The following is a 25,155-nucleotide window of genomic DNA, read 5'->3' as shown; positions in this document are numbered from 1 at the left end:
AAAATAAAACTTACTTTGAACTAATAAAATTGTGATGCAACCTATTACACACAGAGAAAGAAAAAACTTCCACCTTTTTTATTATATCCAGATTAACAATTATTGCTTTATTATAAAGCTGAATCTCAACTTTAAATTGTACTCTTCTACAGAACAACTGAGACAATTCAGATTTGAAATTATGCATTAACCTGCATGTATTTGCCAATATATGCATGTAATGCGTATATATAGACATACATATACAAATTATATGCTTTATAAGGGGTGTACATTTTCTTTTTTTCCCTCAAATCTCTGCATGGTGAATAAGGAATACATTCAATACAGCAAACGTAAACAAGCTACCGATAGAACCTCAAGAGAAGAAACAAACATCTGCTGCTTCTGAAGCTTTATACAAAAGAAGCTGCTTCTGTGAATTTGGAGCAAGGGCCAGTCAGTCTGTCAATGTGTTTATTAATCAGTCTTTATCTATTAGATTTTTATTTGTCAGCTGAGACGAGGTGAAGCACAGCCAGGAAGAAGAGGGATCAGCATGTGCCAAGTGCTTTAGCAGCAGATTTTGTAGTTGGAAAGTCATTTATAAAAGTTACCGCGGAACATCTACATCGCCATGTAAAATCTTTAATGTGCTTAACACCCATAGCGGGCTTTACCCTTGCTAACAAAGATACAAAGTGTGTATTGCAGCATTTTCACTTCATTTTCAGTAGTAGCATTGATCTTCACCAGCAGTTACTCATTAGGAGTCAGTGAACTTAGATTTGCTCTAACACTGCATTTCATTATTAAATGTGCTGGTTACAAACACAGACTGACCTCCCACTTCGTCCCAAACAATCATACGAAATAATTTCCTGAGTGTGTCGACTGCTTACATACCAATACCACTGCACAGATGGTATTCCAATTTACCGTTAGGACTTTAACCACCATTTGAGATTTTATTACTGTGATATTACTGTAATGCTGCTGATATGCAATTATCAGTGTATATGAGGATATTTCATTTTTACACAGCACCTGTTTTCTTTTTGCAAGTAAATATCCCCATAACAGCATGAGGGTGAGCAATTAAGTCCAAGGGATACTTGGAAAAGGATTTTATAGAGGTCATCAAAGTTACTAGCAAACACAAGTGAAGTGTTAGTTTGTGAGACGTGACGTCTGGCCGTGTTCCTGGAGAAGACGGGAGCCCGTGTTGCAGCTCAGCAGGAAGAGGCGCTGATTTTTTCAGAGACCTCCTGGTCCGACTTTGCCAGAAGGAAGCGCAGCCTCCCGCCGCCCAGTCGGATGAGGTCCACGGCGCTGCGGGACGAGACACGGCTGTCAGAGGACTCCCCTTTCTGCGTTATCAGCAGAGCCTATTGACTGGAGGCTGGGGATAAGGCCTCGTGTCTCACAATACAGGAAACGGTATTGATCTCAGCTCCTTGACCCTCTCCAAAAACCTGCTCCACTGGATTCTGGCAGGACAAACACTAGGACGGCGGGAGGTGCCGTCGGTGGACGCTCACTGACCTCTGGTAGTCAGCTCCGATGAGGCTGGTGCCATTCACAGCCAGGATTCGGTCTCCTACGCGCAGCCGCCCGTCAGATGCTGCTGGACCTTCCGGGATCAGCGTGCGGATGTAGATGCCGGGGGAATTGAGGGGGGTGTGCTGGACGGGAGACACAAGGAGGTCGCCCACGTGTTCACCTGAGCAGCTGCCACGTCAAGAGTAACGCAGCTCTTCACAACATGCCTTTAACCGCTAATGGACCGGGTTCCATGCGGATTGCATTGCCAAGACCCCTGACCATTAGCGGTAAAAGGCATGTTGTAGAGACTTAATATACATTTGCCTTATACTTTAAGGCTAACACATATTTGCCTTTTTCAGAACAAAACACATGTTCTAATGTAGCTGCAGTTCCAATCAGTACCAAATATGAGCAGAGCTGGGCTGACTGCACAGGAACCGAGTCGACTGACGTGATGTGACATACACGTCCCTGATCCTCGTGCGTTTCAATCTCTACGAGATATTTGTTACGTCTGGCTTACAGGGAGACGCCCGCTGTTGAGTCTTCTTGGACTGCCAAGGTCAGAGGTCACCATTTTTGCCATTCTTTGGATAATCTTGGTTATTAGCCACATAGAGAAAATGACTGCGGTAAAAATAAGATGAGGGCGAACTTTGTTCCCGAAACTGCAAAATCACGGATTAACTTTCACGCAGCTACTCGTGCACTGTAAATGTTTAATAAAAATAAAGAAATAAATTGGGAATGTGCTTAAGAATTGTTGATTATTTGGTTAAACCTTTATGCAGCTACTCGTGTGATGTACATTGCTTCCTATGGTGCAAATTAACAAATTAACTGTACTTTAGGATCGGACATCTGCATCTAAAGACTCTCTTTCTGCTGATGTGATGCTCACGTCGTTTGCTCTGTGAGATGTACGTCGCTTTGGAGAAAAGCATGTGATAAATGAGTAAATGTAATGTTCCGAAAGGCCTCCCGTTATCCTGGCACTCAGCGCACCTCCAAACGAGCCATCGAACTCACCAGTCCATCGATGAGTCCCATCCCCAGTCCAAAGGGTCCCTTGTCCAGTTCCACTACAAACACGCAATAGAAATGATCAGCGGCTGAGCCGTGACTGGAGGACACTGGGAAAGGAAAGTGAAGGCCACCTTTGTCGCCTGCAGGGGGACACAGACACACAGAGGGCTGTGGCTGTCTCCCTCCGTCTCCCGCCGTTGCTTCTGCTCACCTGACTCACCTCTAGCAGCAATTTTCTGGCCCACTTTCATGTGCTGCCATTTTTTTTTATTTAGTGACTTAATTAACAAAGGGTGGATAGGAGATTATTGATAGCTGCTGAGATGCTTGATGTTGGTGGGAAGGTTAAAAAATGAGATGGACGGAGATGAATCTCAATGACACCTAGCACCGTCTCTGCTGAGCAGAGATTTCCAAAAACATGTAAGGACTGGGGGCTTTTCAGGATCTTGCGGTACGGAAATGTGGTGCGGAAAAAACGTATCTGTGACGTGCACATGGAATGCTAATAGTTTACAGCTGAGAGAAAAGAGCTCACGGGAACCAAGGGAACACCAGTGGTGTAAAGCGTTCCGGATGTGTTTCACCTCTACGCTCCATTTCTCTCCATCACCCCGCTTCCATGGCAACACGCAGCACAAAGGAGCCGTGAACACGAGGGGAAGGTGACCTCACCCTCCAAGCCCCGTCTCCTGCACGGGCTCCCGAGTGCCTCCTCTAACAAGCCCACCTCGCGGTAGAAATGAAGGATATTTTCACGTAGCGGTACGGGAGAGGGAGAGGGGGGAGCGTTAGGGGATCCCCAGCCGACTTCCTGGAGCCGAGGCTGATGTTTTTTTTTTTTTTTTTTAAGTGGGTGAAGTCGCTGAGTCTTAGGGAAAAAAATGCAAGCAGAGCTGATGCTGACTGATTGCTCTCCACGTTGCGCTTAAAGAAAAGTGTGCCTACTGTGTAATTACCTTTCAGCCACGCAGTTTTGAACAGGTGCTCGTGCTAACAGGGTTACGAACGCGTGGCTTAACTGGAATCCGAGAGGAGTCCACAAAGCGGTAAAGACCGCAGAGGCACCTCGCATGCCGGTGCAAGTGAACAAAGAAAGGGCACCGTCAGGGCACTGCAGCAACGTATTTCCAGTGCGGTGGTGTGAAAGCTGACCTTCCAGTCCAGTGGCGACGAAGCCGTTGGGTGGGGATCTGCTGCCGCCGTTGACCTGCACGTGCTCCGGCAGCCCGTTGTCTGGGTACAGCGGTGTGTTGGGTGGCGTCAGGAGGCAGGAGGAGTCGAGCGGCTGCATGCCCTGGCGCTGGCCGCCGTTGCGCCTCAGGCTGTGGTGCGTCTGCATCTGCACCTGCTGGAGCTTTTCACAGAGGCGCTCCTCGGCCCCGGGCGCCACCGACCCCCCGCCATCCGCATCGCCATCCCCACGGGAGGTTGCCGGCCTCGGGCTACAGTGTGGCTGTGGAGGATCCCTCTGGAGAGACCCAACGCAGAGCAGAGCCCCACAAAGCCTCGCTCACATCCAGTTCACATTTACGCTGCAGCAACCGCATGTAAATGAGGACCTCGGGGCAGTGCAGCGTCTGGTAAATTCATTTCCACAATGACGATAATCTCCGATACCGGGTTCTGTTTGCGAATCAGCTCGGCTTTGACTGGGTCAAGAGATTACAGTCAGCAGGGTTTTCCCGCAGCTGGATAAAAGGAAAGCTGCTGAGGTGAGATAAAACTCTGTGTGCGAATCTGCTCTGTTTTAAGATCGAGACAAAATGGGAAAATGTGATCAATCGAGAACAATAAACATCGGCGTCAAGTCTACCTTTCACGAACGAGACGGAACAAAAAGGCCCAGATTCTGCGCGCGATATAAAATAGGGCCTGAGCAGATATCATAATCCAAGCAAACCAAATTGCTTAATTAGACAGCTTAAATGCGTAATAAGATTAGGAATGATTTTCATGTCTAACAATTTGCTTGGCCCGGGAGCCGAAGGTTTCTTTTATCTGTTGGATTTATATCTACTGCTAAACCGCAACATCTGCTGAAAGCACATGGTCAGGATTACAGCAGATGAGCTGTGTTTAAATAGTTTAACTTCCCAGTGAGACCAGCGACTGGTAGGACGCATTCAAATCTAGACACAAAACAGGATTTCACTGTTCGAGGAAAGGAAATCTGGGAAACTGGAAGCCAAACATAAAATCTGATTTGTGGCAGGATTCTCAATATGAATTTACAGCCTCTACAGTTCATATTGATTTAATCCCAGATGCTCAGTTTCTGCATTTATTCGGCACAGAAAGGTTACCCTCATATAAGGTTACGTCCAAGTTTCTACTCCGAGGAAATAATGACCAAGATTGCTTTTGGACGAGCACACTTTTCATACTCGGCACTAAAAGCAAAATTTGCCGGCCAAGATGGCACCGGGATGGCGGAAATGTATCCTGTCAAATGTCTCCGTATTTCCTCTGCTGTGGGTGCAGGTTCGAAAACGAAGGCATGTCGTTACCTGGAGCTCCTGCCAGTCACCATTGCCATTGGCGGAGGGGGACTTGGTCTTGAGGCCCCACAGAAAGTGGCGCACGTAGAGCAGCTGCCTGTAGACGTTCTCATCCACGGCGTCGCTCTCCAGGTCCACCTTGAAGCCACTGCTGGGCAGCACGATAGGCGGGTGGTTCTCAAAGCTTTCCAGAAGGTCCACTGGAAGGCAGCAGGGGAGGGTGAGCGGGTGCCATCGCATTCATTCATTGCCATCCTCGAGCAAATCACAGCCGAGTTCTCTTTTCAGCGCTCCCGGCTCCCAGGTGGCTCCCCCCTCACCACCTCATTTCCAGCTGCTCGGTGTCAGCCACATCAACCTCTGGTGCTGAATCTATAAATCAGTGCTAGGCGTGAAAATGAGATTGGGCTCCTGCCATAGCCTCAATTCTGACTTTCAAAGCTGAGCTAACAAACCAAATTACAGAGCTCTCTGTGTGGGAGCCTGGGATGAAAAGGCCTTATATTTTAGAGCAGAAAGAAGCAGTTTTTGTTGCTTTTATCGCAAAGGCCAAGACACAATAGCAGCACTGTCCGCAGTAGTAAAATCTCGTCTAGGCACTGAAGAAACAACATGGTTTTTTCAATGGGAAACAGAGGTTCTTGCTGGATGGGGCACCTTGGCATAGCTGACGAGGGCTCTGGAGAAATATGGTTTGTCCTTCACCTGTTCTGTAGATGTGAGTCTCCTCCTCGACGCTGGGCTGCCACGCGGTCACGGGGCCTGTACCACTGGCCAGCTGATACTGGGACAGGATGCGGTGCAGCTGTACAGGCTTTAGGGTGGGGTACTCCATCGACAGCGACTTCCAGCTAGACTGGGGTCCATCGGGGCAGAGAACACACCAGGGGTCCCACATTAATCTTTATACATGGTCCCTGGTACCCCCTGGTCGGTCTCACGGTACCCCTCCCACTGACGAGCAGCTGTAGCGGAGAAAGCTCCAGGCACAACATCACCTTTTCATACAGAGCGCACTTTGCCACCGCGTTTCCATATGTGCAAGAACAGCAATTAGCAGAGGGGGGTTGCTCCACCTCCACGCGCGTCTCTATTAATATAAACGACACGGCAGGTATAAGGCCCGGAAAGTAGGACACAAGGCATCAAATGTGCCGAGATATAAATAAGAACGATACGATGTGGCTGCGGGAGCATGGTGGCAATCGTTTTCCAGAAACAAGGTAAATGCTACAGGACTGGCACTGATGGGCCAGAACGTACCGGAGTACAACACGCACGTTTGTCATTCGGTGTAACTGACAGCACAGAAATGATTTTTTTGTTGGAAACAACAAGAAGGCAATGAACAGTGCGACTGACAGCACGCTGCGATTGCTCTGCAGTCCAACACAAGCCGCTCACGTGAGGCACACGTAAAGCTGACATGGTGGGGAAAACGAGCACCTACATGATGATTTATTTCTTATACTCGTTGTTAAACTGGAGACTGGCTTTTCCAAGATCATCGCAGCCCTAGTTTGATGTCTAAATGATGTTCAATTACAAATTCTCTTCACTGAGGTGTAAATCTGGGCCTAATTTCCCTGCCAGGGACATGAGTGAGTTTTTTCACTCCCTCCAGCTTAAATTAGCAAAATGTCAGTGCCATAAATCTGTTTCACTTCCACAAGCCTTGTGAAAGCATAATGTAGGTTTGGAGCGTACTGGCAAACCCTCACGCACACTCACTACAGATAACTGCTCGTCCAAGTCAAGGTCGTGGGGGTCCAGAGCCTAACCTGGAAGCGCTGGGCACTAGACTAGGCAAGGCAGACCCAGGACAGGACGCCAGTCATGGTAGGTGGCCACACATACGCAATCTGGGCCGACACACGTTTTGGGAGCGCCAGTCCAAAACCGGAGCACCCACTGGAAACCCAAGCAGATATGCGATGAACCAGGGGTCAAACCTTCACCCAATGGGACAGTTCAGGTACAGTTATGCACCAGCACTACCCAATGCATCATCCTGCCAGCAAACCTTCCAAGCAATTTTACGTGAACAGCAAAGTAGTTGTTTTGATTTTAATTTCGTTATGATTTGACGAGCAGTTCTCTGTATGATGGTAAGCAATTTTGGAAGAAGAACCCAAACGTAATCATTGCTATTCCAAAAACACTGCGAAACAGCAGATGACTTGCATGTGGCAGGCCTCAAGTTCAGCGTGTTTACTCAGCAGTAGCGAAAGTATTGCACATTCATGACATCCGTCTTCCAAACATATTCTAGAACAGTTGTACATCCACAGTAAATATATGCACGTGCCAAGAATATGTTGTTATTACTATTATTATTATTATTACTATGCGGCAGCCGCAGGGTTCGAGCCGGGACCTTGAATCACCTGCCCTCAGGTGGTGCTTAGTCCTGAGCGCTACTGCTGTCATCATGCAGACTGTTCTGTGCAGTACGTGGCATACGGTAACGTTTGGACTAAATGTTAAGCCAGGACCCGACTTTAATGCTGCTCGTACCTGCATTAGCTGCTGGGGAGGCGTGGCCAGGATGCTAACAGCGCTGCAAAACTTGGCCAAGAACTTATCAGCCAGGTGCGTCAGGCCCATCTTCCCCGCCCAGTCCAGCACCATCCGCAGGCAGGCCTGGATCTGGATGACTCGGGAGCGCTGGAACCAGCCCCGCGCCAGACCTGTGAGTGAAGCACAGACACGGTAGAGCGCTGACACCCGGGAACCCAAGCGGGACGTCAGTCGCTGCGACCGGGCAGGGAAAGGAGTGCGCGGTCAGGGCAGAATCATACATGCGGTTGGTTAGTTTACACAGGTCCAAGAAATGTGCTTTATCCTTAAAATGCAGTTTAAAGTTTAAAGAGTTTAAATGAACACAGATCTTAGAGATAGTGAGCACACACTTTTATTGAAAGAGACATAATGTTCTGTTTTTGACCTTCGCTGGCTGTTTTTACCGAAGCAACACACAGGGCCCTCAGCGTAACTGGTGCAACAGGGCTGTGAGTAACGCTTTTCTCCATAACTGCAACATTACTCCTACCCCTAAGTGACAGTAATACATAAAAACTTTTATATTCAGATTATTGACCATTTAGCTTCTGTAAAAACTCAGATAAAGTGATATTATTATTATTATTATTATTATTATAATGACAGGAACAGCTGGTTGTGTAGTTGTTAGTGCTGCTGCTTTTAGACGTAAGGGTCACAGGTTCAAATCCAACCGCCTACTTGCGTACCTGTGACCAAGGTACTTACCCTAAATTGCTCAAGATCAATTACCTGGCTGTGTAATTAGGAAAATAATTGCAAGTAGCTTCCCATTGTAAATCGCTTTGGAGAAAAGTGTCTGCAAAACATGAAAATGTAGTCTTAAATCCAGTTCACCACCCATTACATTACCTTTAGCATCTTAATACGAAATGAGACATTAATGACTTATCTCATTTATGAGATTTTAAATAGGTGTAAAAGTTTCCTGGTTTGTTGTTTTTGTCCCCATTCCCTCTGTCCACAGCAGTGATCACACTTAAAAAGAAAGTACTGTCATAACTCCGACATCCCGAAGGGACTATTAAGATTGGTTTCCCCGTAAATTTCACAGTCATAGCAAAGTTGTGGAGTCTTTGTGGGAATTATAAATGTCAACGGTTTTACAGGAAACAATACAGGACATGTGTACACATGTAAGTAGTCACAGTACAGGAGAAGGTGCAGCGCCATACCACAGTCCTACAGAGTAAAATGGGCCCGAGGTACACAGGATTTACTGTATGTGATGTAAGATAAACTCAGTGTAGCTTCTGTCTGCAACTATGTAAAATTCCTTGCACAATGGGCAACTTGCTGAAAGTACAGCCATAGAGTAACAGTTGGTACCATAGGGGTTAGAGTATCTGCCTTGGGACCCCAAGGCCACAGGTTTGAATCCTACCTCTAGCACCAACCAACCAATTTCAATAACCACTTCTCCCAAGCAGGATCGCAACAAGCCAGAGCCTATCCCAGAGACATCAGGCGCAAGGGTCAAGAGGTACACCCTGGACAGGACAGCAGTCTGTTGCAGGGCCACGACTAGTTTCCCAGCCACATAGCCAGGCAAAGGTACTGAAGCAATTGGAGGGCAAGTACTTTTCCCAAGGGGGCTACAGCCAGAGGCAGGGATCAAACCAGCAAGCCCTGGAGCCAAAGGCAGCCGCTCAAACCACGATGCTATCAGCTGCAGTAACTTTGAGAAAAATTATTCTCCTAAACTGCTCAACTAAAATTGCCCAGCTGTATAAATGGGTAAATAATTGTGAGTTGCTTTAGAGAGAAGTGTCAGATAAATGAATGTGTGCACAGTCGGTCTACGAGCGGTGTTGTCATACACAAAAGAGATCTGCACATGGTCAGCTCAGTAGAAATACTTTCACACCTATAAAGACAATAATAAAACAGCTCTACAGTGAAAATTGCCTCTCTCACACATTTATGAGTTGCAGTAGTAGTAATATAATGTCCTTTCTACCCATTGCTGTCAAATTCTGATTAAAATGAATTTCTAAAACAGTCATATATAGGTTAATCCTTTAATCCATTTAAATGCATTTCACAAGCTATGGCGCTACAGTAAGGACATTTAAGGCAGAAAAAAAACTAAAAAAAATCACTGTCAGATATATTTACAAAGTTTAGAAAATATTCAGTTTTTCTGTGCATGACTGACGAATGCTAGGATTATCTCATAACGGGTAATAACGGTTTGTTTTCTGTAATGAATTGATTTGCCTTGAGTACAACTCCAAATCAAACAAAAACTATTGCTACCTTGGAAAAAACAATTAATTTTTTACATTCACTCTCAGGTTTCCACGTTAAATGTGAAGAATAATTCCTTGACACTTTGCAACTTCATGTTTGCCATGGTTTTGCAGGCATCTCGCATGGTGTAAAACAGTTGTGATGCAGTGAGACAGGAGCAAAGGGGGCTGCTTCCACTTCCTCTGCAGTAAGGTAAAGTTCCTCACCTCTGGCTGTAGTACCCTTGAGCAAAGTACTTACCCTGAATTGCTCCAGTAAAATTACCCAGCTGTATAAATGGGTAAATAATTGTAACCTTAACATTGTAAGTTGCTTTGGAGAAAAGTGTCAGCTAAATGAATAAATGTAGTGTAAATGTATATAATATATATATATATATATATATACACACACACACTGTATATATACTATGTGTGTGTATATTACAATCTTGTCTTGGACAACATTATGATATGCAATGTTTTTTTACTTACGTTCTCCTGTTTTAATGTGTTGCAAAACAGCTAAGCAGCTGTGTTAGACATGATTTTGAAATACTGCGGTGTGCCAGCTTTGGGGAGTGCCCAGGTATAGACGGTACAGGATGGAGATATGTAGTGTTTTATTAAAAACATAAAACAAACACTGCAACACACACATAAGACAGCACAAAACAGAATGTTTTTGCAGCAGCTGCATCAAAGCAGGATGAGGTCTTTGGCACGATGATTTCTGTCTTTCGTCGATTCATTAAAAGCTATGCTCGCACCTGCAGCCTATAATCCAAGAGGTGGGGGTGGCCATGCTACTGCGTGCCACAATATTTTAGGTGCATTCATTGTGCATCTCTGGTATTTATTTTCAAGTGTGATGTGCTATTTCAACAAATGTATACTAAACTAACAATATATTGCCATGGGACATATTGCCAACTGTTTGACTGAAATGGTACCAGTCATGGGATGGGGCAATTAGCACAAACACGCTGTTAAGTGGGAGAAGACTGTACGTTGCAATTATTTATTTAACAAAATTCAACAGAGAAGCAATTTCTTGGAGTGGAAAAAGGGAGTACACCTCCAGGTTCAACATCTCATTTAATGACTCTAATTAAAATAAATAAAAAATAAATAGGTGCCACTAATTTGCTAGTTAATAGTGAGTCCCTTTAAGGCCCCAGGTTTGCACAAAGAACTTGCTTTAATTTGTTGTTGCTTACATGTGTAGTAATGGGTTTTCAAGAAAGGGATTTCGAAGTCCATCATTCTACTGGGAAAAACATAATTTACAAAAAACATCCATATCATGGGAAAAGAGCCAGCTACCCATGCCAATTTACATTTATTAATCTTGCTGATACTTTTCTCCAAAGCAACTTACAATTGCTTAATTGATTAATTAATTTTTGAACTGAAGCAAATCAGGATAAGTATCATGCCCAAGGGCTCCATAGCAGGATGTGGGATTGGAACCCACAAATGCCAAGTCCGAAGGTGATAGCTCTAAGAATTATGCTGCCTGCTGCCCCTTATTCAGCCCCCATCGCGACAGAAAAATTCCTGATAGTTACAAAAAAATGCTCACACACAGATATTTCCATCAAAAGGGAAAAAAGTATGATATCGAATCCAGGGGTACACTCACTTTTTCTACCACAGGAAGCTGAATTTCTAATTCACGTTCATGAATAAATCATTGGAAAGCAGAAATTTCCAGTGTGGTTACCTTACATCTGCATGTAGCAGAAGCTTTTATCCAAAGCGACATTCAATTGAATGTAAACAAAAGTGTATAGAAGCATAGTTTACCTGATACCACCGTTTCTTGCTGGTCCACATTACTCAAGTAGCTGCTCAGAAACAGATGGGAAATACGAAGGTGATCGTAACAAACGATACCATTCAAAATGTATGCGGCTCTTAGGAGATCGGCAAAGAGGGCATGTGTTTTGAGACCCTCTTTGAATGCTCGAACTGATTCAGGAGTTCTGAGGGAGAGAAGGAGCTCATCGCATCAAAGGTCAAGTGTGAGCACCTCAGCGTTTTGATTTTGGACCTCTAGTGAGTGAGACCACCAAGCAAGTAGAAATGGATAAATGTAGTGGTCTTGCTGAAGTGTAGGGGATGGTCAGATGCTGTAGGTATAGCGGTGCTGATCCATAAACTGTCTTGTAGGCTATAAACAAAATGAAATATTCAAGATACACCACAGGATGCCAGTGGAGGGAGATTCATGGGAAACCTTTGTCAAGTCAAACACAGCTAGTGCCACAATTTTCTAGATTATCTGGAAAGGCTTGATGGCAGAGGAGAGAATACCAGAGAAGAGCCACAGACCAAACCAGGTGACGTGTGTGATATTTGGTGATTCTGTGAATGTTATACAAGAGGTGGCTGACAGTGTGAAATGCTGCAGAGAGGTCAAGACAAATAAGAACAGATGAAATGAGACAGCTCTAGCTGGCCGGAGAACTTCTGACACTGTGAGGATCACAGTCTTAGTGGACTGAGCAATCTTGAATCCAGACTGAGATCCATCAAAGATGTTATTCAGGACAAGGAATGCAGAGAAACTGGTTGTAAGATGTACACTTTGGAAAGAAAAAGAAGAGAGTGACTGCCTGTGATTCCAAGTGCAGAAAGGGTTTCTTTAACAGTGGTGACATGTGGGCAGTTTTAAATAAATGCAGATGGAACTCAACCAGAGGAAGGTGAGAAATTAAAGACTGAAGAAACAAAAGGAAAGAGGTGTGGGGAAACAGACTATAAGAAAAGAGAAGGAATGCGACCAAGAGAGCAAGTGATGGAGAAGGAGGTTAGAGACATCACCTTCAGAAAGGAACTGCAACGCAGGGAACAAGGTTTCACTGGAAGCCCTAACGTGAAAGGGGAAGGCACATGTTGAGAACCTGCTGGTGATGGTGTAGGAAGGATGTAGAGCAGAAGTTGGAAGGAGGGCAAACCCACTGACAGCATCGAAATGAAAAAATGAAGATCAGACAATCACATGACATCTTATATACTGTATATTTACAGTGTAGACAAAGATGAGAAACCTCTAGTTGCTCTGCTCTGATATTATTCTGTACCCTGGTTGTGGATCTAGGTACTATCCCAGATGTTCACACACACACACACACATTTTCAGAACCGCTTGTCCCATACGGGGTCACGGGGAACCGGAGCCTACCCGGTAACACAGGGCGTAAGGCCGGAGGGGGAGGAGACACACCCAGGACGGGACGCCAGTCCGTCGCAAGGCACCCCCAGCGGGACTCGAACCCCAGACCCACCGGACAGCAGGACCGTGGTCCAACCCACTGCGCCACCGCACCCCCCCCCAGATGTTCATTGTCACACAAAAAAATTGTTAATACATGTGTTCCTAAGCAATAATTATGAAAGAATCAGAATTACTCAGTGGAAGTGATTACGTTCAGCTCGTCATAAAGCACAAGTCTGACAGGCAAAAATTAGCCTCGAAGCCTTGAATTGAGAGCACCGAGGACATGCTGCGTATATACTGCCAGATGAAGGCTGCAAAAAAAATCTGAAAAACTGCAGATAGAAGCATCAGACCGCCCGACTGAGATGACTCACCTTTATCCAGCAGTTGGTTGAAGAGAGAGACGTTGGAGAAAAAAAACAGGTAGGCAAACATTTGGGACTGAATTTCAGGGTGGACTTCGTACTGATGCAGCAGGTCCTGGGTGGTCTGGAAGACCTGCAGCACCTTGCGCACAGGCTCCGGAGGTGCAGATCTCCTCCAGCATCCGTCATTGTTCTCGCCTTGGAAGGGGTTGCAGTCCAGCATCCCCGGCAGAGCAACGTACAGAGACTGCAGCAAGGAGATGTGTGAATCAACAGCCATAGTATCAGTCAACAACTTCCCTTTTTTCCACGTTTCAATGTAAAATCCTACTGTATAATACAGCACACTGAACAACAATTTAAACACACTGTGCAATGTGTTACAGTTAACATGCTTGAGCAGATGTGACTCAGAAGTCACAGTGTGGTGGAAATTATGCAATTAATACTAGAGGTAATAAAACCAGACACACATAGTAAAAATTACCTTGTTTGCAAATTGTTTTTGACCTATATTGAGGCTCAAACTGACATTATCCTTTGCTTTACATGGGTAAGGAAATTAACACCATAAACAGCACAAACCAGATTCAGAAGGGAAGTGAAACAAAGCAAGACAAGCTCCTTTTCCTTGAACCCATGGGCTCCTGCGGTCAGGCCACACGTGACCTGGGTAATTCATTGCCATTAGAGTAGTTGATCCCTGGCACAGAGAACATGGTGCTAATAAAATTACACTGAGAGTTCTCCACGCCAGCCAGGCATTTTGGGTTTTGAATAAGTTTTTGGCCGAGTGGCAGTTGATGTCCATCACCATTGTTATCCTCTTCTCTAAATACTGACATATGACCCCTTTGAGTCCAACCCCTCTGGCCCTCCCAGACTGACAACACACCCCAGTACAGCCCAGCTCCAGATAAGGTGGATTTAGCAGCGATTTTCCTTCTGCCACAGCCCAGCCCGTAGTAAAAACCCCCCGCAGACAGCCTGGACAGCACGGGGACTCAGCGCTGTCTGCACATGGCCAGGACGGGTCTATTAATGCCTTTCTCAGCAGGTGGTCCAACAAGGACAATAGGGCCGATTAGAGGGGTTATATGGTGCCGCAGTGTGCTAAAGTGTGACTCTGTGGGCAAGCAGGCCGGTTGCCATCTGCTACGCGCAGGACACACTGGACTACACAGTCAGGCTAAGGAGATTTTTCTCTCTGAAAGGATTACACAATTCCCATGTCATCACTTACTGACAAACGCTCTATTCTTACCGCAAAAACACAGCGCGCCTCATAATTCCAGCAAACAGCACTGTTCAGAGCTTCAGAAACATGACGGACAAACGTTGTTATTTGATCATTAAAATGGTACCGCCACTAAGTGCTAAGCAAACATCTAACCCTGAGTTTATCCTTTTTACACAATGGCAACGTTAGCTGTGAAATGTGCATAAAGATCTACACATAATGTCAATGGGGACATAATTTTTAATTTCCCTAAAAGGAAGCAGCGGCTGTTCCGAACAGCGAGCAGGATCTCATCTCACACGGCTCAGTGACAGAGATGTTGTGCTTTGGCCTATCTTGCTTTGCATGTGCTCTTCGCAACCCCTGACACCCCTAGAAGGGCTGCTCTTATTAATAGTGCTGGCGAACCATGGGCCTGGCAAGCCGCCCAGCGCTCAAGCAGGGATCTCCGCAAGGTTCGCTAAGAGGACAGTTTTGTACTGCGAGGTTTCCCCCTTGTTCCATCCCCATTACTGCTCCCGCTCCATAATCGGTGTCATGCAGTTCCCCGTCCGGTTCTCACCACTCAGCTAGTGTGTGCAACGCAGGCAGTCCGAAGAACAACACTTGGCACTATGAAGGCAAGTAGTGTCAGCCACAGAATCCTATTTACCAGCAGACTTTTACTGTCTTGGTCAGTGTCCAGTAATCAGTAATCGGGATTGACCTCTGTCAAAGCCTACCAAACCAATGATCAAGTTAGAAGAGCAAGGGGTGGAGGCTGAACGCCAGACAACAGCTCTTACCTTGGTAATGTAGTAGACGCACTGCTGGAATGTGTACATGATCACCTCCTCCAGAGTTGTCATGGCCTCTTCATTGGCTGATATTGTTGCTGAGAGCAAGGATTCCTTTGAACCTGAGTAAAATGAAAAAATGACTTAAAAGCATTTAGGTTAACATGGCTGCAAGCAGCAGAAAAATAATTACTTTGCTTCACACTAAGTGGAAAACTTTGATTAGAGAAGTGCTACTGAAAAATCAACATATTAAACAGACAAAAAGACAAAAAAAAGTCTACCAACCCATCATTTAAAATCTTTATAAAAAATCTCCCTGTACTACCAATTTGAAATAGTTTGAAATGTGAAATTCTTTCAAGGACAGTAGAGGTAATTGCGAAGGTAAAAGAAACACTTAAGCTGACGAGCACAAATTGCACTACCGCTTCCACACAGGAACGGACACAGAGATATCTGAGTAGTAAGCATTCCACCAGGTTTAAGGTCAAGTGTAAAACATGCTGGTAAAACCCAGTAATGTACTATATTGGCTACCATGGCTTCTGTTTTTAATATTCCATTCATTATTTCATTGACTATTCATTATAAATTCCCACTTGTCCAATGCAGGGGGGTCTAGAGCCTGTCCCAGAAGCATATGGCTTGAAACAAGGTACACCCTGGATGGGACATCATCAGTTCAGGTGTTTTTAATAATAATTGTTATTATTATATATTCCACAATTATGTATACGGTGATCACTATATCTGATTTCAAGCAGAACCTTTTATCTGTCTTATACTCCCTTACACAGTATGTTCAGGGTCTTACACACTTCCGCAACAAGATTTTTGTCTACAGGAAACAAAATGTGCCAATTAACACTGACAATAAGGAAGGAACATTGTTCAGCAGCATCCAGCGGTATTTATCCATCTTGCACATAAATGTACGTTAACATCTTGTGGTGAGAAAGCAGAGAACATCGCCATGGAAACGGTTCCTGTAAGTGTATCCCAGGTGAGAAAAGATGCAGTGGAGAAGCTGGCAGCGCTATTGTTTGCTGAGCGACTGCCTCAAAGACCCTCGAATGCTGCGTTTTGGCTAGCCCAAGACGGAAGGCTGTATTGACGCAGGTAACAAACTGGACAGTTTTCTTAACACCGAAACCACGGGGTTTTACTATGAAAGAGCTACTGCACACCACCGCTGCTGCAGATTTTTCCTGATAAAATCTACTATGCTGATTATGACTGAAATGCACTCTCTTGTCTTGTTTTCGCTGGAAAAAACAAGGATGACACGCAGGCTCACAGGTAGTGAACCGAACAATGAGACCACCAGCGGAATTTACGAAGCAATAAAAACACGCACCCAAAATACATACACCTGACCTTACGAAAGTCTTACTGAGCTCGGCCAAATGCCACACCCTATACCCATTCATTCAACGAAAAGACAAAGAGAGCACAATGTATCCAGACACCACAATGACTGTCTAGGTCCCGTGGTGCAGCACGCTGTCAAGTGTCTCCCAAAGTGGCAAAGCTCCAATCCAGCTGTCACCATGTCTTGAAGACCACAAGGTTATTTATATTTATTTAGCAGATGATTTTCTGCAAAGCAACTTCCAATGAACTCTATGTAGTGTTCTCCACCCTCACACCTTATTCACCAAGATAACTTACACTGCTAGATACACTACTTACAATGGGTCACTCACCCATACATCAGCGGAACACACTCTTTCCATCACTCACACACTAAATGTCCTGAAGAGCATGTCTTTGGACTGTGGGAGGAAACCAGAGCACTTCGAGGAAACCCACACAGACACAGAGAGAACATGCAAACTCAACACCGACTGACCGGGGACCGAATCCATGTCCTTTCACAGCACCCAGGTGCTGTGAGACAGCAGTGCTACTCGCCGTGCCAACATGCTGCCACAGGTTACCTATCATCCATGGCCCTTCCATGCACTAGACCTCGTGAATATTTCTGAGAAGAACCTTCTGTAAAAATGAACCATACTGAATTAAGAGAACACAGTAAAATCATAGCCAACAAGTGAACATAACTTTGAGACAAATATCTACATTTTGTTGCAAGATCTATAAAGCACAGTCTCACACAAAATCTTTTACTTACGGAAGCACACCCCTACTAAAGCTATGAAGGACATTTCTCGCTTAAACATTCCAAGTGTATAAATATAACTGCCCCGCTCGGCACATATACCTAAATTAGATATGTAATTAATTAATTAATTTATGGTAATTTATTTCTGCCTTAGGCTAAACCATGATTATTCCTTTATGAGATCCTTAAAACTCTTACTAGGCAAAAAATGGTGACAGACTGCAACACAATCAATTTCAATAAAGCCGGAAAATCTGAGCGTAAATTGCAAAGTAAACACTATCTGTAAATCTTCTGAAACCTCAGGAGGTTGGCGCTCAAGGTAGAATTTCTTTGCTGGGCGTGGAGAGCATTTCTCAGATTTACATTAATCCAGTGCAGACAAAGGATAACATTTGTTCCACTCTAATATCTTTTACACAAAACGACCATTCCACTCAGGCCACATATCCCTTGGGAGGTTCTCTGCTGAAATTTGAGTCACAAATAAGTGTACGTTCTCTCAGAATATTTACAGCGCAATGCGCCAATTTATTGACACTCGAGTCCAAGGAGCGCCTGTCACGAAATTATGCTGGAATTCCTCACGTCCTCTAAATTACCATCCTAATGTTTGCGATCAAGCTTCTTCACAATTGTCATACTATGCACAGCAGAGTGTTTCGCTGGTTTGTTACTGATCACCAACTGCTGCGTAGTGAGGCAACAATCCAGATCGAGAGGCTTTAAAGCAGGGCAGGAAAATTGTGTCCTTGAGGTCTGTGGCCCTACAGAGTTGCCTTTCGATGGGGAAACGTGAACAAAAATCCGCACACCCTACAGTCATGGACTTTCCCCATCCATCACGCTTCCTTGCACTCATTTCCAAGACAGAAGACAAAGTGATCATAATTTAATGCATACAAAAACATGCACTCCCAAGTATAAGTCTTAGAGCTACAAAAGGGCAGAGCGAAAAGAGTGCCGTTTTCATCTTGGGGTGATTTCGCATCGGTCTGGGACCAAAGCCCGACACAAGGACACGAGAGAGGGTGAATCCTAGATAATCTTTTGGGAGATAATAGCATTTCCAGGGCTGGTGGGCTGTCACCGTTAATTAGCTCCTGCTCACGGTTCCCTACAGAGGGAAATCCTGCATCACAGCGCTATAGCAAGATCTGCCACAGAGCGGTGCCAGCATTGCCAACCAGGAGCTGCTGCTGCTGCTGTTCCCACTCCATACGCCATTAGTGTCCACAATGACAGCACCTGCTCTAGGCACTCTATTTCTAGCCGGTGTCAGTAGGCGCAGTTGCATCTTTTAGGCTTAACTGGTTTTCTTTATCATTTTTCAGCACCAGAACATGTCCGTCTGTTCGTTGCCCTGTGAAAGGAAGTGTCAAACAGGACAGGATCGACACTGCGTAACAAAGGACTGCTGTATCCGATGCTCAGCAAACTCTTAATTGGCGATTTTATGAAACAGTTACACCACTTTGCCCATTTCACTGCGACTTCCTTGAGAGAAAAACAACATGAAGGCATGGAAATATTCCCCCTCTCCTGAAGCGCTAATGAGACCCTCCTAGTCGGAGCATATTAATCAGCTGTGCAGACCTTTAGAATCCAGCTGCTCAATACCCTGCATGTAAGTGGGCGATTTCTGCTGGATGAAGTAGAGGATCTCAATGGCATTGGACATCCAGAAGATTATGACCTGCAGATCAGGCACCAGATCTGAGATGTTGAGCAGAGATAGAGAAGTTGGATCCTGGCTGCAGAGAACAGAGAACACAAGGGGTTGTTGTCAGAGCACCGCCTCCCTGCGAGAGTCACGGCACGCATGATTTCAGCGGGCAACAAAAGAGCAAATATAAACATCTCTAATTGGAACTGGATCAAACTGGAAATGCGAACAAAAAACACGCGGTGAGCTTCGAAAGCGCTGAGCGCAGTGTCTCAGACACGTCAGGAAACATGCTGGCAACACACGGAAGAACAAGAAAGGCGTCCGCGTCCTTGACGGTTTCGTGAATCGTTGCCCCAGAGGATCCCCGCTGCACAAGAAAGGGCTGGAGACGCCGTGGTTGTTTCTCTCGCGCTCTTTTGGGAGACGGATACACTGTCAAAAAGCGGAACACGATACTCACTGCTGAGCTTGCTTCTGCGCCAGTTCCTTTGTCTTCTCCTGCCAGAGACACACAACGCAATTAAGAATCCATAAAATTTTAAACACCACGCAGGGCACTAATCTTTGCAAGTGTGTAGCTGAAATAAATTAGACATTCACATTATGTGAAGGAGATAATCCTTTTTACTCGCTGATCCTAATTTGGGAAAATAAATCTTGCATTATCATAAATGGTATCAAACACCTGAGCAAAACCTACAATTTCAACGGTTTCAATGAAAGGTATCTGACCTCCAAGGAGCCGCCAGCCTTGCAGAAAACCTTCAGACTGACCTTGGGTTTCTCCAAAGGAGACCAAACTTGTAACGGAGACACCACCTCAAGTACTGTCACCGTGTTAGATTTTCATAGACAAATGGTCATTTTTATTTGTGGAAAATCATAAAAATTCTTAAAGAGTAAAAAGCAACAAAAGAAGAGGGTTCGCTCCAAAGCGGAGGGTGGGAAACCAGTACATTTAGATGGGAACTGTGAAGTGAGATCGAGCAACTCACTGAAACAACGGTGTTTGACACAATACACTGAGCTACAAATTAAAATGTGCAACCGCTTTTGTGACCTGCTAGCACGGTATTCACTTGGGTAAATGGGCACTGCGTTACATAGACTTTATCAAGGTCTTTCTCCGAGGTTAAATACATTTAATAAAAGTATCGGATAAAGAATCTTAATAATGTCTCTAATGGTCTTTATAATTACATTTACATTTATTCATTTAGCAGACGCTTTTCTCCAAAGGGACGTACATCTCCGAGAACAATACAAAGAGCGCATGATATCAACAATTAGAGGCACTGAGTCCCACGTATGTGCTGAGACTGTGCAATTAAATGTCAGGTTACAAGGAACTGGTGGCAGGTATAGTATCTGGAGTTTAATTATTAGTGTTGGGAATGAACTGTTTGCACGTGCGCTTCTCTTGCTGCTGTGGAGGAACTGGGAGACAAAGGGGAAAAAAAGTGGCAAGGAAAAAGGACACACACACAAACACACACACACACACAGAGATGGAAGCATTCAGGCAAGATGCCCCAGTGCTTTTAGGAACGGCAACACTAACCCAGGCTATAGACTGTATCCTTTTCACAATCTTTAGGAGGAGTTTCCCAAAGCTCCCTGGCTCAAAAGCTGTGGCTGAGTGCTTGATGCACAGGCACAGGAGGTAGGCCGGGGTCAGCTTGTGGTCATCCCCACCTGGCTCAATGAGGCACATTATTCGGCCTATCAATTCGTCCTCGTGGGCCTGCTCAAAGTCCAGGTGCAGCCTTCGCCTCTGCAAAGTCCGGTTTTTGCTGGGGTGGGGCCTGAAGCTACGCTTCGGCTGGGGGCCATTCGCAACGGGTGCTCCGCAGGACCGGCAGACACCGCCCGCAACACCCGCGCCATCCTCCGCTTCGTATAGCTGGTTAAGGGCGCGCAGGCGGGCCAGCGTCTGTGCAGGAAGGGGTCTGGCACTCACGGGGTCCTTGTACAGGAAGACGTAGTGTGCCCCGAACGACAGCAGGTCTCCGTGCCGCAGAGGGGTGCTGTGCTCTGCACGTGAGAAGTTCACCAGGACACTGGCGTGTGGCACAGGTTCCACTACGAGCCGCTCCTCCGTCAGGCCGGAGCGCCGCAGCACCTGCACCTTCCTGATCTTACAGTGAAGCGGCAGGATGTCTGGCGAAGACAGGCAGATGTTGGGGCGCGCTGACGCCGTCTCCTGCCCTACCGTGTGCTGATCCCGGTTCAGCAGGTATACGAGGCAGTCCTATAAACAAAAAAAAAAAACACACTGCCTGTCAGCACCACAAAACACACATGACCCAAATGTTTGTCTGCTCCAAGGCAGACCATCAGCGTGTGGGCACGGTTGTTATGAGTCAGTTAAGCCATAATAACTGTATCCATCAGTACTGACACGCGTTACTGTGACTTGTTCTACTGCAGTTTGGATGTTCTGCTTGTGTCAGTGTGGGTTTCTTCCGGGTGCTCTGGTTTCCTTCCACAGTCCAAAGACACGCAGTTCTGATGGATGGGTGACGCTAAATTGCCTGTAGTGTGTGTAAGTGCCTGGCTTCCCTATGATGGACTGGCGTCCAGTCCCAGGGTTGCGGTCAGTGATTTCTAGGATACGCTACGGACCGCAGAGACCCTGACCAGGATAAGCGGTTAGTGAAAGTGAGTGAAAAAGACCAAGGGGACAGTATAACCGCAAAGAAGCACACCGGGAGGCAATCGATATTTGGTTCTCTGGAGGGTAACCGATGTTTGAACCAGACTGGAAGTGGATCAACTGTGCTGTATCTTGTTTTTCACACAAATTAATTTGTGTGCGACTAATGCGGTCAATATGAAAAAATAAGAAGGCGGTGAATTAAACATCCGGGTGCAAAGCCATCTAGCAAGACTTCTGAACTTCTCATCGACATGTAACGTAACGTAACGTTAATATGCTACTAAATTTTTCTAATTTGTATGAGCTAGCGCTAACTGAAACTAAATATTAATAATACAGATGCATTATTAAACTTTCATCCCCTGTAGCTGCGGTTATTTTCCTAAATTACTTTTAATTAATACCACGGCACTGGTCAGAAGGGATTTGAGTATGTTGTCGGTGGAGGTTGGAACTTTCACAGAATACGGCTCAATTCAGTTCGTTTCCTAAAAATCTTTTTTTGGCGATAAGGGCAGAGCGGAATGGGAATGCAGCCCGCGGGTGGACGTACTTGGAGCAGGGGGTTGTTAGGCAGCATTCGGAAGCGCGGGGGAGCTTGCAGGGCTGCTGCAGTCCTCCCGTTAGCTCTGCAGCGCTGGTCCTGCATTATTCCGGAGCTCGCTAATCTCTTCACAGCAACACCTCCCGCTCTCCCATCGATAAAAAAAGGCCATGTCCCCTTGGCACATTAAATATTCAACACGCTACAGTAGACAGTTGCTTCTTATTGTTTATACAAATAAAGATAACACCTCTGCTAAAGGCATCTCGTTGAGGAAACTGCTCCTAACTGCGACTAACTTGAAGAATGTAAATTTAAAGCAACTACAATATTGATGAGAACATTTCGCATCACATCAGGTGGGACAGCAAGCAGCGCTGCTGTCTTGCAGTGCCTGGGTGGTGCGAGAGGACGTGTGTTCGATCCCTGCTCAGTCTGTGTGGAGTTTGCATGTTCCCTCTGCATAAGTGTGATCTGGTTTCCTCCCACACTCCAAACACATGCTTTTCAGGTTCACCCATAGTGTGTGAGTGACAGAGAAAGAGTATTTCACTGTTGTATAGATGAGTAACTCATTGTAAGTAGTATATCAAGCAGTGTAACTCACCTTGGGTGAATAAGGTGTGGACTGATAACACTACACTGTGTTTATGGAAGTTGCTTGTAGAAAAGTGTCTGCTTAAATGAAGTAACATATCCCTATATCGATTATGCAATTACATCTAAACCGAGCTGAGAAATTCATTAGTACATTAAAAATCAGTGTGTGACAACGTAACGCAACACCTGGTTTTACATTTACTCATTTTACTGACGCCTTTATCTAAGGCGACTAATGTTTGTACACTGGGCTACTTACTATTATTTATTTATACAGCTGGGTGAGTCTTACTGGAGCAATATAGGATAAGAATCTTTCTTAAGGGTACTACAGCAGGAGGTGGGATTCAAACCTGGGACTCCTGATTGGAAGTCAGATGCTATAATCACTATGTCACCTGCTTATGTAGATGTAGCACTGCCGCACACGGATGCATACTAGACAATGTGTTTTCAGTACCTGTCGGTTGTACCCCTGGAGAAGAAGAAGATGCGGTGACTGGTAGAGTGAATGACGGACCCCTCCGGGTTCTCTCTCCTCCTTCCGTCGTCCTGCGGGCAGCCCGTCCCTGGTGCTCCTCCCCCTTATGGGTCCAGGCAGGGTAGAGTAGTACCTCTTGGGCTCATCCCCAGCGTCGCCAACCAGGTTGAGGCTGGTCTCGCTCAGGCTGCGGCAGAAGGAAGCCCCAGGGTTCAAGGTCATGGTTCCTTTTGCCCGGTTCCGTTGCAGCTTCCTGGCCTGGGCGTTGATATCTGGAGGAAAGATGGACATCAGTATGTCACCATAATGACCAATGATGCTTACCAACCACACTATGGCATATATGAGCAGTCTTCCACAACCACAATGAATGAGATGGCCTTGCATGAACAGGGGAACAAGGTTACCACTGAGGTTTCCTGGTTAGGCTTTCATTGACAAACATGCATTAATGCAATGAAACACCTGTTAGCTGAGATTCATCTGTACGTCATAAATGTCGTTCATAAGTTCATAAAAGCTCCGTCTTAAATTGGACCTTTGCCCAAGGGTAGTGCTGTGCTTCTACAAAGCTTGGACACAACTGCCCAGTGTTCAAAACAGCCCCAACAGACTAGAAGAAAATGGATTCTCAAACACCAGACATTTTTTCCTTGTGACTTTAATTGCAGCTGCGTTTGTAAGTTATGGTAGAATTGGTTTTCAGTCCAGCTGGGACATGAGAGGCGATGAGAGAAGAACATACTTCAACTTTCCCTGCGAAGCCCTTTTCTGTCTGTCGTGGTTCGTCATGTCAAAGGAGCGACTGCGTTCCTACGAGTGGGTCCTTGGACTCAGGCAGACTGCACACCGACCTCCGACCACAGCTGAACCATGTGAGTAGCGAAGTGAACCGCCGAAAAGCGAATGGAAGCGATGGCATGGCAGATGGCTGTGGGCGAGATGCCGAAGCAGAGAACAATCCCCACCTTTGACGCTAGGAGTGGAGGGCTGTGACGAACGCGAGCAGCGGGGCGAACCCCGGGTTTTAACATACCCGGCTCTACCCACAGGAGGCACTAAAGGTTGGGAGCGTTTGTGGGCTCCTACGACATTGAAGGGAATACTCTCAAGTGCTGCCATCCCCGACATCGGCGGCATGTAAACACACGGACAGAACAGAAGTCATTGGTGCAGCTGCGCATCAAGGTGGAAGAACTGTGGGAAAGAATCGCCTTGAGCCATTAATTTCTCAACAAGAGGAATATTGCATCACCGTTCACTTTCACGGGCCTTCGTTATGCTGATATATAGCGTTTAACTATTGTACCATCATCATTTACGGCAGAAATCATCCCTAATTCAGAAGCAATTACTGCAAATTTTAATTTAAATTAAGTATTCAACACTGTGAAAATGGAACGAGAGAGAGAATGTCCGCTGTTAAGACCAAAAGAGAAATGGTTAAGGTCACAGGCAGAAATTAGATGAGACAGAGTACTTCCAGTCCTTTTTCAGGTGTCTAGGATTCTACTTAACCCTATTACACGTTTCTCTGTCGGTCTGACAGTGTTGGACTTTATCTCTTGAGCACTCCCGGAGTCATCTGTCAAGCACATGGATCTCCACACTATCTCTCAG

General features: G+C 45.6%; 1 protein-coding gene across 1 annotated transcript in view; it reads right to left on the bottom strand.

Annotated features, from left to right (window-relative positions):
- Nucleotides 1-265: 265 nt before the first annotated feature.
- radil (Ras association and DIL domains) overlaps nt 266-25,155 on the bottom strand; it is a 38,555-nt gene continuing 13,665 nt past the window's right edge. Inside the window, exons 4-16 of the mRNA XM_029246802.1 lie at nt 23,515-23,807; nt 20,813-21,502; nt 19,712-19,749; nt 19,179-19,336; nt 15,464-15,576; nt 13,448-13,685; nt 7,572-7,744; nt 5,760-5,910; nt 5,064-5,254; nt 3,709-4,024; nt 2,557-2,609; nt 1,525-1,664; nt 266-1,311 (exon numbers count right to left, since the gene is read on the bottom strand). Coding sequence (XP_029102635.1) covers nt 1,212-1,311; nt 1,525-1,664; nt 2,557-2,609; nt 3,709-4,024; nt 5,064-5,254; nt 5,760-5,910; nt 7,572-7,744; nt 13,448-13,685; nt 15,464-15,576; nt 19,179-19,336; nt 19,712-19,749; nt 20,813-21,502; nt 23,515-23,807 — 2,654 coding nt within the window. The 3' untranslated portion in view covers nt 266-1,211. The remainder of the gene's footprint in view (nt 1,312-1,524; nt 1,665-2,556; nt 2,610-3,708; nt 4,025-5,063; nt 5,255-5,759; nt 5,911-7,571; nt 7,745-13,447; nt 13,686-15,463; nt 15,577-19,178; nt 19,337-19,711; nt 19,750-20,812; nt 21,503-23,514; nt 23,808-25,155) is intronic.

This window comes from Scleropages formosus, chromosome 20 (genome assembly GCF_900964775.1).
Source record: "Scleropages formosus chromosome 20, fSclFor1.1, whole genome shotgun sequence".
Classification (NCBI taxonomy): Eukaryota; Metazoa; Chordata; class Actinopteri; order Osteoglossiformes; family Osteoglossidae; genus Scleropages; species Scleropages formosus.
This window is presented reverse-complemented; position numbering and strand designations above follow the sequence as displayed.